Below are 13,990 nucleotides of genomic sequence, written 5' to 3' on the forward strand. Positions count from 1 at the left end.
TAATAACATAATGGTGTCTACCTCATAGCATTGTTGTGAGCAAGCAACGGGACAATCCATTCAAGATGCTCCTCTCACAGCAGAGCACATACAGATGCCAAGCTGCTAGCTATCGTCGTTGTTATTTGTTACACTTTGCTGGTATCTGGTGGAACAGGACTGCCTGAAAGGCTCTGGGATGGGACCTCTGAAGGCCTTGGAAAACTCAGAATACACCTGGCAGGGAACACAGTATTGCCCTGGTTGGGCAAGCCGAGATGGAAAGGTCCAAATATGTTTCTAAATATTGACCAGCCTAGAAGTCTACTACAGTAGAGGCAGGTGATGTCATGTAAAGGAGTGGGCTTGGAGTCTGACAGATTCACGTTTGAATCCTTGCTTTTGAATCTCCTCACTGTATGATCCTTCCCAGCTGGGCTTTCTTCGCTTAAAAATGACACTAATGACAAACCTCAGCAGACTGTGAGGATTAAATTAGTCAGACCATTATCAATCTCTAGACAGAGGCTCTTCGCACAATTCTTAACAGCCCACGGTTCTGCGGTGGTGCCTGAAGGGCCATGGCAGGGTGGAGGAGGGGCTTGGGTTTTAGGACTAGCTCCTAATCCTGGTTTTGACCAAGGCAGTTGTGTATTTTATTTTATTTATTTATTTAAAAAAAATTTTTTTTAACGTTTATTTTGGAGACAGAGAGAGACACAGCATGAACGGGGGAGGGGCAGAGAAAGAGGGAGACACAGAATCGGAAGCAGGCTCCAGGCTCTGAGCCATCAGCCCAGAGCCCGACGCGGGGCTCAAACTCACAGACCGCGAGATCGTGACCTGAGCTGAAGTCGGATGCTTAACCTACTGAGCCACCCAGGCGCCCCTATTTTATTTATTTTTTAATTGGCTTTCAATGTTGGTGTTCTGTGGAAGATTTTGTCTTCCCATTATTTTGTTTCCTATTGTTCACCAAAAAAGTTTGAAAACCGCTGGCTTGGCAAACGGTATTTACCTAGTAAATTTTCAAGTTTTGCAAGGTTTAAACTGGGTAATACATAAAACGCTTAGCACAGTGATTGTTATTTAGTGAGTACTAAATAAATGCTACATATTATTTTTCTTATTCTTCTGGTAAGTCCTTAGCTGACCCGGTGCCTAGGGTGATCATGCGTCTGGTTTGCTTGCGATAGTCCTGGTTCACTCTTCTTGTCCTGTGTAATTGCTAATAGAGCCACCCTTCACTGACAAGAGTGCCTTGGTCTGGATGATCAATTATTTGTTCACCCTAATTCTGTCCCATTCCATGCTGTGGAAGAAAGTCATTCCTTTTATCACAGAAGTGGTATTGGTTGCCTGCCTCTGACGTATACCGCCCTCTAGAAATGTCAAACGTTTCATATCACATCAGCCCCACCAAACACAAAAACCAGGGTCTTCTGTCTCCATGCAGGGAAGCACGTAGCTGTGTCAGCTGGGGGTAGACTCAGGTTGGAAGGAAAAGCAATGTCGTTTTTTCCCTTTGCTACTAAGAGGGTGTGTTGAAAAAAACCAACCCAGATGCCCAGGAGAGAGATTTGGTTTTTCACATGTTAAAATTGTGACCTTTTGTGACTATTAACTCACACATACAGACAGCAACAGCCTTTCCTGCTGCACCGCCCAGCGCGTATCCGGTCTAATCAGTAGACAGAAGAAATTCTGCAGCGGTGACTCACTTCTGGGCTAACAATGGAACTTACGCTCCTTGGCTTTTTATTATTTTTGAATCTGGAATTCTTTTGGTAAAGTTTGGTACAGTAAATTTAGAACAAAAGGTGTGGATGTTAATGTGCCTCATGGGTAAAGCTTCGACAGCTTGGGCGTGAGTCAAGCCAGGCTAATGTCTGCTGCTGTAACTCAGGTGTCTTGAACAAAGGTTTTCCCCCATGTCCTTTATATCGTATCAGGATGTTCTGATTCTGAGCAGGTATTTTGACATAGACATTTTCTCTGGAGTAGCTGTGTTCCAAAGTATGTGTAGGGCATAAAAGCCAGCACAGACCCAACGATAATTCAGTCATAATTCGATGCTTTAGCATATCTTAAATTCCATTTTTTCCCTGAAAATTAACCAATTTTCTTCTGAACACCCAGGTTAATACTCAATTAGCTCTAAGCTGAGGAGGAAAAGGTTGTCCTGGCAACCACTTGGGAGATTCATTTGGCATAATGTGTTCTTTAAGAGGACCTCTTGTTACAGTCTCAGAAACTGTGATGTCAAGTAAATAAGTCCATACCAGTCCCTGGGGCTTTATCCTTAAGTTTCCTTAAAAGAAGTAAACCAAAATGTTCAATTGCTGATCTTCAAATGAGATCTTTGAAATCCACTAATTTATGGGAACTTTGGAATGAGTCGGGAATGCAGAGAGATATGGAGAAATGTAAGGGTAGGGTTGATAAAAATTAGATGAACAGGTGGAAATTTTAGCTTTGGAATTATTTTAAACAAGTTTTGGAAACAAATAATACTTTGGGGACACATATTAGCCTAGGAAACTGATGGCTTATATATTCCTCCTCTTGGATTGTTATAGTTTAAAAAAAAAAAAAGAAAGAAAATCATCACACTAAAGTGATTAATCAAAACATTTAAACAATGATATGACGCACACTGGAAGCACTTTTCTATCCTGTCTGGGAAGCCACAAGCAAGGTTTTTGGATGTCATTCCAGTTTAAGGCCTCCAAGGTAAGGATGTACAAAGACAACAGCAGATTTCACCACTGACTCTCTAAAAGGAGGATTAGACAGATTGTTTCCTGTTTCTGGGGAAGGAAAAAAAAAAAAAAGAAAAAAAAAAGAAAAGAAAAAAGCCTTGGGACTGCATATTATTTTATGTGCTTCACTTCCCAAATTCTGTTTTCAAGTTCTTCCAGTGTCCAAAGGTGCCAAATGAGATTAAGAGAAATATGATGAGGAAGAAGTTGTTCGAGGTCAACCTGCGAAGGAACATGTTCCTTTCATCCTTGCCTAGATGTCTTCTGATGGCCACATATTGTTCCTGAGTCATTTTCTATGTGCATGGGAGGCATTTTTTGAGTTTTAAAAAAATTTTTATTATTTTTAAATTAATTATTTGTTTTTTAGAAAGAGACAGAGGGGGGCAGAGAGAGTATGCCCATGCAAGCGAGTACAGGAAGGGCATAGGGAGAGAGAGAATCTTCAGCAGGCTCAGCGCTGAGCCTGATGCAGGGCTCAATCCCACAACCCTGGTATCATGACCTGAGCCGAAATCAAGAGTCAGGTGCACAATTGACTGAGCTACCTGGGAGCCTCCTGAGTTTCCTGGGCCATTTTATTACTAAGGATTGTTACTGTTTTTTAAAGGAACAGGTGTATTTCTCATACTTACTGTGTAAATGGCCTTTCACTATGTCATACTGCAAAACCTCGGCACACACAAGCCTAAATGAATTTCTTGTGGCAGGAGCTAAATATGGTAAAACCTGGTTGGTTTAGCTTTAACAGCAACTAAAGTTCTTTAGATGGTATAGACACAACAATTTAGTGATATTTAAGGTTAGAAGATTTAAGCAAGATATGGAATGTCTAACTAATAAAACATGATTACATTGGGCTCAATTTAGTGTCAATGCTATGGGTCCTTTTTTTTCACCATAAGTTTTGAAAATTGTTGACCTATGTATGTATGGTAACTTCTATTAACAGGAAAATACGACTAAACAAAATCCTTTTTTGTCATGCTGGTCAATAGAAAGTTCATTGTATTTATCATATTCAGATATCAATAATGATCTAAACTGAAACCATCAGAGATAAACAATTTTCCCTGGTTTATACAGCATCTAGTTCAGGGTCATCGTCAAAGGCAGGATTAGAATGTGAACTTCCTCTCAATTTGCGTTTAATCCAATTTAGTCTCCCACTCCAGAAAACAACAGTGTTTTGGGAACCAAACAAATCCAGAATTTAGCCTATCTAATTAGAGAAAAACTGGAAGTTCAGTTCAGAATGTTTAAAAAAAAAAAGACAGTCAAAATTTGTTATGTGACTTTGGATATACCATTCACTCTTTTTAGGTCTTGGATTCCCCCCGAAGACTGAGAGATTTGTACAATATTTGACCATGTTTCTTTTAAATCATCCCTTTCCTAGTAGGTGTTTGGCAAATGTTATGATTGTCTGTTAATGCCGTTCCATTGTTCTTTACAGAAACAAGGTTCAAAGACTCAAAGAATGCAATAGTTGAAAGGGAGTTTAGAGAGCTAGATGATCACTTCCCAATCACTGAATCCCAAGATGGAAAGGCATTTATTGGAAGGGTCCTCAAACCCATCTATGCATCTAGCAGTATCATTAGACCAAATAAACACACACACATATGCATCACTAATTTTTAAATGCATGTAGGTGTTGTTTTGAGTCACAGAATGAAAATTAATTTATTAGCATTAAGGATTTCAAAGTACAACTATCAAGTTGAAGTCCATGGAATATTTTACTCTTATAAAAGGGGGTCTTCATATCAGAAGAGGTTGGGGGGCCACTGATATGCCCATTTCTCTTTTTACATATGTAGACAGAGAGGCCTAGAGTGGACAAGGGGTCACACATAGAATTAAGGCACAGCCAGGATTAGTACCAAGCTTCTTGACCTCTGGTCCAGTGACCTCCAGCCCCTCATACTCTAGTGGCTGCCTGCTGCCTCGTCTCCTCAGCCAGTGCTTGGTCCAAATTGTCCAATACCAACTTCATCTTTTAATTAAAAATGAAAGCTATGGGAATGAAGGAATGATCCATTAATACACTTCTAAATAAAACACTGGTGGGTGCCTTGCACTGAATTTGAACTCCTACTTGGAAAAAAAAAGAAATCCTAATTTAGTTCAAAATATGCTCAAAAGTATTATTAAAAAGAGAATCACAGACTCGTGAATCTGCAGTGAGAACTGTTGCATCTATTAATAGAAGTTGCCCTAAAGCCAATGAAAATAATGTCTTGCCAGAGAATGAGGAATCTACCAAATGGCTTTGTCATCGTTGTTACAATGGAAACATCCATTCAGCAGAACACTCATCTCTAAACCAGACCATTTGAATTTCTTGCTAAAATGCAGGTTTGTGATCTCAGAACACATTGCCTGCTTTTGGCACATTGAATAACAATGATCAGGCATTGTAATTTATCAACATCATCATTGTCATCATCACCAACATCATCATCATTTGGAGTCAGGTTTTTGATCATGCTCAGTGCTGAAACTCTTATCATCCATGGAAAAAGCCCATTTGAAGTATCTAAATCACTGCCTTTCTTCTTGGCTGTTGGCCGTGCCCTGGACTTCCCATAAGTGGTGGGGGGTAAACTATTAAAAAAAGATGCACAGTGCATAGTCTTGGATCACCAGTGGGTAGAGGTCATTGTTAAAGGGAGTATGAAAGCAAAGGGAAAGTCCTGTGGAGCTTGCATGCTGCAGTGCATAAAATATCAGCCCCTTGATATATTGGCTCTGTCTTTTGTAGCCCTTATTATACTCAGCTGGGTGCTCTTTTTTAATGGTCCCCACCCACGGCTCAAATCCCTATGCCATTCCCTGTCTTCTCTTCACCACCAAACTTCTTGAAAGAACAGTTCATATTTATTATTTACAACTTCTTTCGGTCCCATTTAGATAGGCTTTGAGGAAAGTTTTGTTTGGTCAAATTAAATATGAAAGAGAGCTTAAAGGAAGTTAAATGGGTTTCTGTGCTGGGGGACTTTCCAGATTCTTCAATGTTTTAATACTTACTGTGAATATCCATGTGGGGAGGGCTTCTAAGAAATAGAGTATATAGCTCACAATTAATTGAGAGCCTATTTTATTTTATTTATTTATTTTTGCCTGCATACACTCTAAGAGGATCTGGCACTTGGCAGGCTCTCATAGTTTAATTAGGAATTAAACTGTGCCCTGAGAAACACAGTCTGGAAAAGTCTGTTAAGGAATCCATCTTTCTATGCCTAGGTACCTGATGCATGTACAGTAGAAGGTGTTTAGTAAATGTTTGTTGAATGAATGATACATGATTCAGGAGCACTAAAAAGAGAGCACCCAAGGTCTCTGCTTAGAGACCATTCCAGTGGACACAGGATTTAGGCCTGTCTACATTCATTCTAAAAATATCCCACCACAGGGTCAATTTCATGGGCTCGTGACCTGCTGGGTCACACGAGCCCCTTCCCCGTGTTGAGAAGGACCTTGCACTTGGGTTAATGCTCTGCTGTCACCATCTTGAAATATTTAATATTTTTTTTAAAAAAGAAGCCTCACACTTTCATACTGCACTTGGCCCTGGTAGCTGCTCTTGCCCAAGGAATCCCTTGTAAGCTCTTTTGCTTCCCCTCCATGCCCCTCACTTTCCCAGTACCCACGGCTCTCTACTAGTCTTCTCCACTGCAGGGAGTACCCAGCTTCTGGGGCCCTCTCTTCAATTCCCTTTCATCAAAACTAAGTTCTGAATGTATTCCTAATGCATGGAGTTATGTTCTCTCTAGCTACCTTACTCTAGCTGGAAAGGACAGATCACATTGTTTAGACTGAAGGGTCTAGCTGACAGGTCATGATCTCACAGTTCATTGGATTAAGTCCCACATCGAGCTCTGCACTGACAGTGCGGAGCCTACTTGGGAATCCCTCTCTCACCCACTCTCTCTGCCCTTCCCCTGTTTGCACTCTCTCTCCCACTCAAAATAAATAAGTAAATATTTTTTTTTAAAAAAAGGTTAATAACTGAGAAAGCATAAGGTGTCACTCTCACCTTCTCCTCCACATTCAATGAACTTTAAAAAAGAATGATTCTTTTAACCAAAGATTGGTTCTCTAATAGTGATATTTCAGACATTCACCATACACAGATATTTTAGGTATCCTCCATAGACAGACATTTTGGGATGAGGCAACTTTCCTATGTTCCTTAAATTATATTCTTAAGGCAACTGCTGACAATATCACTTTATCTCTTCATGAAACAGCTCTCATTCATACTAGACCTTGTTTTAAAAATTATGGTACCACTGCATTTTTTTAATTGGCAAAGCATTATCAAACAGGTATGCTTCTTGTCAAGCAGTTTTACAATAAACATATTCCAAAAGATTGTTTACTTTCATCTACAATGGTCATGCCTTTTGAGTTAGAAATCAGAAGTCCTAGATTCCAAAGAGGTCTATTTCTCCAGTCTTTTAACTACATGATCTTGGGCAAGTTACTTGATGTCTTGAATTCTTTGTTTCTTTATTGAACAAAACAGGGCCGAGGAATACTTCTTTTCCTACTTTTGGGTTCCTTTTGGGAGTTAAATGAGACATGTAAGACATGTGTTTTGAAGGCCATGGTGGAGAGACCACGATTAAAAACTTCCAAGTGTCAATAGTGCATTCTGGAATGTCTGAAGACAGTTTCAGGACTGAAGGCAAAGGTGGCCACAGAACCTAGGGTTGGGGATAAGGTTTGAAGAACTGATGAATGACAAGCCACAGGAGTAGAAAGGTGGGTGTTTGGATCTTCTGGGGCCAGTTTTTCTTTTACTGGCGTATGAGTTAATGATATGGTCAATGGCAGCAATCACCTTCAAACTGGAATTTTATTTTACTTATTAAAAAAATAAGTTTATTTATTTATTTCGAGAGAGAGAGAGAGAGAGAGAGAAAGAGGGAGCGAGCAGAGGAGGGGCAGAGAAAGAGGAAGAGAGCGAATCCCAAGCTGGACAGAGGTGTAGAGGCAGGCACGGGGCTCGAACTCACAAACCGTGAGATCATGACCTGAGCCAAAATCTAGAGTCAGATGCTTAACCGACTGAGTCACCCCGGCACCCTACAAACTGGAATTTTAAAGATGAAGCGTGGCAGGAAAAAACAATTGAAAACTGAAGCAAGTGGCAAGAAGCCTGGGGGAAAAGAAGTTGGATGGGGTGAAGGAAAGGAGGCAGTTTTTTTGTCTTGCTTTTCATAATAACTAGGGGATTGCATAGCAGAAGGAAGAGAAGAAAAAGAAAATCTGTTTCGATCCTGTGAAGGAAGGCAGGCAAAGGAAAGGCGTTTCGAGGAAGGTTTTAAAGAAAGGATCCATTTCATAAACCACAGAAGCAGCTGCTCAGAAAGAATGTGTATAGAAGAGATGTTGATTAATGAATCTGTTAGAATGATTTCCAGATACATCCTGGCAGGAATTCAAATGCAGGGGGCAGGGAGCCTTCGGATCAGCAGAGAAGCTTTGATATGTTTTGGAGATCCTATCAGCAATAAAAAGACAAGCCTTGTGGGGAGACCTTGGTGGTGATGGAAGGCCAAGGCTAAAATTTCTGACCGTTTGCTTTAGGAAGGAAGGGACCGATAGAGGAGGCATTGTGATATGGTTTAAAAAATGTACTTGTGATTCCATTCAAAGCTAGAGGACTATTGGGTAGACTTGACAGGGCAATGTGACTGGGAAATAGAAATCAAGGTGGAGGTCAGGCTACAAAAGCAGGTTGAGGAGGTGGGAGATGGGAAGGTGAAGAGCCAAGATTTAAGAATAACAAAAGCCTCCAAAATGAGCAAACTAAACCCAAGGCGTTGTTCTAAAAAGGGTTCAGAGAGAGTGTTGGAGATCAGCTCTGTTCAGAGTCAGCCTGGATCCATGTGGGGATCTGGCGTTTATGGGATTTTGGCACTAGCTGGCAAGAGAGCAGGGTACAGGGGTTTGAACTGGAGTCCTTGAGGGATCTGGGGTCCCCAGCAGTAGGAGGCTTGTTTACGGAAGCACAAAGCAGGAGAGATCAAGGTCACCGTGGGAACAGCTCCAGGCTGACTCGGTGCTATTCCCTACCCTCTGACGCAGGCCCCACTTCTGGGTGAAGGTAGGTTCCAGAGTCTGGAGTGAAAAACTGGACCCTATTCCAGCTGGACAGGCAGTACTAGATGGAAGGAGACTAAGATAGCAATTGTAAGAGAAGCAGGAGACATCAGTGGAGCCGATTTTATGTAAAGAAAGAAAATATTTTTGGAAGCAGTTATATGTGGGGTATGGAAAGGGAGGAAGTGGGAGGGGTAGAGAGAGCGTTAGAAACATAGGCTAAATGTTCTACCAAGTGCGTCATGGATGTAATCTCATCTTTATACTACCGCAGCCCTGTGAGGCATATATTGTTACTTTCAGTTTATAGATGCACCTTCAGGTTTCTCGCTATATATATTGATAACAACAGTGGCTAAACGTGATTGCATGTTTATTATGTGCCAGGAACTTATAATCTTTTCTTTTAAATAATTTTATTAAAATTTTTTTTAATGTTTATGTATTTTTGAGAGAGAGAGACACAGAGAGAGAAAGGGTGAGCAGGGGAGGGGGAGAGAGAGAGGGAGACACAGGCTCCAAAGCAGGTTCCAGGCTCTGAGCTGTCAGCACAGAGCCCAATGTGGGGCTTGAACCCATGAGACATGAGATCATGACCTGAGCTGAAGTTGGATGCTTAACCGACTGAGCCACCCAGGCTCCCCAGGAACCTACAATCTTACTCTTACTCCTTACAACAACAAGAGCATGTGGCTAGAAGTATTACTTCCATTTTCCAGATGAGAGACCCCAGACAAGGGAAGGTCTCACAACTTGCCTAAAGCCACACAACCAGAAAATGGGAGCAGTCATAATGCAAACCCAGGCAATCAGTTTCCAGAGTCCAGAATTTTAACCATCGTAATGAACAGCCTCTATTAAGCCAGGCAAAATTGAAAGAAAAAGAGAGGGAAGATACACCTACAAGGACTTGAAGCTATTATTCAAGAAGAGATAAGAACAATAATAGGGACGGGGAAGGAAAACCTCATCTGGACAGAGGGATCTGAATGCTTAATTTTTAGAGATAGGCTGTATTGATAATTTTAATAATAATGAAGATAATAATAACAGTTCACATTTATTGAAGGTTTACTATGAGACAGATCCTACTTTAAATAATACATATATCTGAATTTTTAGAACAATCTTTTGTATCTTTTATTGAAATCCAAGGACCTGGGACATAGTAGGTGCTCAATAAATATTTGTTGAATGAATCTTGGGAGGTAACTGCACTTTTAGGAGGACACAGGGCTCAAGTCCAAGAGACCTTTCTCCCATGGCCCTCTTGTTTTCTTACTTCACAACATTTATCTCTGTCTGAAATTATCCCATTCATTTCTTTCCTTTTTTTAATTATCTGTCTGTCTGTCTGTCTCTCTTTGCATTAGGATGTAAACTCTAGGAAAGCAAAGCTTCACTCATCTTGTTGAGTCCTCTACGTGTAGCATCTGGAATGATGCCTTGGGCATAGGAGGTAATTAATAAATATTTGCCGCATGAATGAAAGAAGAGAATGCAGTATTTCAGCCTTGCAGAACAACTCATTTCCACAATAGTACACTGACTTGCAGAGCAGAGAGGCTGGCTATCCATCTGCTGGTACAGCATCTTTTTCTGTGCCTGTTCTCAAAGAGCATCTGTGTACTTTCTCCATCACTGGCTCAACTCTGGACCTAAATTTAAGCCTACCCGGGTAGGCTTAGTTGTGGAGCAAGGAAGAAGAGACCTTTCTTGTTTGTTTTGTTTTCAACACAGATAAACACAGATCATCACAAAGGTGATCAAATCATCTCCATATAAAAACAACTCACCCACCTCAAACCCATTAAGATGGCTACCATCAAAAAAAAAACAAACAAAAAAAAACCAACCAACCAACCAAACAAACAAAAAATAAAATAGAAAGTCACAAGCATTGGCAAAGGTGTATAGAAGTTGGAACAACTGTACTTTTGGTAGGAATATAAATGGTGTAACCACTGTGGAAAACAGTATGGCAGTTTCTCAAAAGATTAAAAATAGAATTACTGTATGATCCAACAATCTCATTTCTGGGTATATATCTAAAAGAATCTCTACAACGACTTGTACACCCATGTTCATAGCAGCATTATTCACAATAGCCAAAAGGTGGGAGCCACCAAGTATCCATTGATGGATGAATGGATAAACCATATACAGTGTATACATAAAATGGAGTGTTATTCAGCCTGAAAAAGTAAGAAAATTCTATCACATGCCACAACATCGATAAATCTTGAGGATATTACACTAAGTAAAATACCAAGGGCCGGGGGCAGGAGGGAACAGGAAGCTGCTGTTTAATGAGTACAGAGTTTTTGCCAGATGGAAAGAGTTCTGTAAATTGGAGGCACAATAATGTGAATATACTCAACACCATTAAACTGTACTGTTAAAAATGGTTAAGATGATACATTTTGTTATCTACATTTTTTCACATTAAAAAAAGTAGACTGAGAAAAAAGATGATTTTTGGTAGTATGACACGCCTCATTTTAAACAATCAAGATCCTAAGGTGAACGACCCAGTTAAGCCAAATGGAAATGCAGAGTAAATAGAAGGGAACAAGGGTGTAAGACAGAGAGGGAACAGCTACACCATAGATACCTGTGTTAGAGATGAGGAAGGATTAAGCATAAGCTTTTAGTTTTGTGTTCTTGATGGTCGGTGTTGCAAATAACAATTTCCTTGATGGCTTTTTAATGTAAGATATATGTAAGCATCTTACACAGGTCTCTACAGAGATTTAAGACTTTGGAGCTTGTGATGTTTACTAAGTCAGACTGATGGGATGAGGTTGTGGCTGATAACGCTATGTGTGAAGTGACATCTCTGTTGCACAGTCCAGCGGACACTTACCTGTCTACACGAAGCTGGCAGACAATGCTTAGTGCGTCGACAACTCCTTCTTCTTTCAACTGTCGACAGCCAATGGATGTGGCAATAAAACACCCCGTTCTACCTATCCCTGCGCTGAAAAGACAAAGAGTAAAAAGGTGGATGCAAAGGAGAAACGATTAAATATATTCTATTATTTATTTATCTAAATTTAATTCCAATATAATATTAGTCTCAGGGGTACAAGATAATGATTCAACACTTCCATACATCACCCAGTGGTCATCACAACAAGTGCCCTCCTTGAGCCCCATCACCTATTTCACCCATCCCCCCACTCTCCTCCCCAAGATAAAAGACATTCTTTTAAAAGGGTGTTTAAATCTGAAATGGGCAGCCAGGGTTAGTAAAAACAGCGACAGCAGCTCTCAGGCTGAGATTACTAACCTGGCCTAGTGCAGTGATCATTGAGTTATGAGTGTGGGCTGGAAGGAGAATAGTGAAAAAGGCATTGTAATTATTCTACAAAGAATAATTAGGACCTAAATTTAAGTAAGGTATAGGCACTAGAAAGGAGGAGAAAGTCTTAGACACATCACAGATGTGAATCTAGGGGATCAAAAGAAAGGAAGCGCCAATGAGACAAAGGGAGAATTCTAGAAGAAAGGATGATGTGGGGGTGGTGAGGAGTTCGGTCTTGGATAGACTGATGTTGAAGATTCTAGTGAAGAACTGAAGATTCAGTTCAGTTTGGGAGAAGCCTGTGGTCAGAGGCACATATTTCTGAGTCATTTATGTCCAGGTGATAGTTGAATAAAAACACCATCTGTCCAGGAGGGCTTGCCCCATTCATCTGCCTTAGATGGTAAATTATCAACCTAATAAGCCCTTTAACTCTCTTTCCATATTCCTCCTCTCTCTCCCTCTCCCGCCCTCCTCAGCAATTTCTACCACTAATAGTCTTTATGCAAATTTCTCTCAAATTTACATCTAAATTCCCTAAGTTTCTCCTAAACTCTAGATTAGCATTCCATTTTTTAGCTGGAACTCTTGATGTTACTATTTTGCACTGGCTTTAGTTCAATGTATCTAAATTCAATGTATCTAAAACAGAATTAATTATCTTTTCCCTCAATGGCATTACCAGTTAGCCACAAGTTTTCCAGCCTAGAAATCTTGGAGCCATCTCCAACATCTCTCCTCTCTCACCTCCCACATCCAATCTGTTACCAATTCTTATATTTTCCACCTCTACTGAAGCTTTTGGGACCCATGCTTTCCTTTCTATAAACTGTGCTCACGTTTTCGACACCTCCTTACTTCATGGTTAGCAATGATCTCATTATGGTTGCCAAGTCTTGAGTCTCTTCCTGGGCTAATTCACGATACACACAGCTGCTAGGTTCATCTTTCTAAAAGGGGAATCTGAGCATATTACTCTCTACTCAAAGACTGTAGATGCCTTCCAGTAGTTACAGATAACGTCTCAGCTCCCTACCATGGAATTTGTGAACTTGCACAATATGAAAGTGGCTAACTTTCAAGCTTTAGGTCTTTTTACTCTTCTCTTTGTACCTTTTGTGCCATTTTTTTTTTTCATTTACATGAGTCCTTGCAAAAAAAATGGCTTTTATTTTTCATTTTTTCTCTCTGTGTTAATGATATTCCTTTGGTCAGAAATGCCCTCTTTACCACCCTTTAAAACCACACACGTTGGTTATTTTTTAAGTTCTTGTTCAACATTACCCCAACTCTTAGAGGCTTTCTTCAGTCCTCATGTTCTGAATTAATAGTTCCCTTCCTGGCACTCAAATAGAATTTATTTCTCATATTTGGTGCTTGTTTCCTGTTGAATGTGAGTGCAGAGGAATTCAGAGGTGAAGGAGGTCCCTTTTAGTTAAAGAGTCTATAAAGAGTTTGTTTCACTAAAGAGATAGGATTTGAACTGGACCCTATGAATGGAGGGCATTTTGGTTATTGTGAATCAGAATATTCCATTTACGAGAATGGAAAGAATTGCTGCAGAACAGGATATATGATGTACAATAGTAAGTAGACTAACTTGGCCTGAAAAGAAAGTTATTTTAGAGGAATAGTGGGAAACAAGACTGGGCAGACACACTGGAGCCTGATGAAGGACCGTGGGGCAAGCCGAGGGTAAAGTACAGGCTAACATACTCCCCCACTCCAGGTGGAATGTGTATGATATTCCTGGGACACTCCTAGCTACCCAAGAACAAAAGGAAAGGGGTTTAAGTGCTTGCCATGGTGATGTAGGAAACTAAGG

The 13,990-nt window shown here is 40.4% G+C and overlaps 1 protein-coding gene across 1 annotated transcript in view; it reads right to left on the reverse strand.

Annotated features, from left to right (window-relative positions):
- The window catches only part of PTPRR (protein tyrosine phosphatase receptor type R), a 225,217-nt gene that overhangs the window by 6,519 nt on the left and 204,708 nt on the right, over nucleotides 1–13,990 (reverse strand). Inside the window, 1 exon segment of the mRNA XM_047066390.1 lies at nucleotides 11,725–11,838. Within this exon segment, the coding sequence (XP_046922346.1) occupies nucleotides 11,725–11,838 (114 nt within the window).

Source organism: Lynx rufus, unplaced genomic scaffold (genome assembly GCF_022079265.1).
Source record: "Lynx rufus isolate CCGP_SWC_20201006 ecotype Redwood Valley unplaced genomic scaffold, mLynRuf1.p SCAF_7, whole genome shotgun sequence".
Lineage (NCBI taxonomy): Eukaryota > Metazoa > Chordata > Mammalia > Carnivora > Felidae > Lynx > Lynx rufus.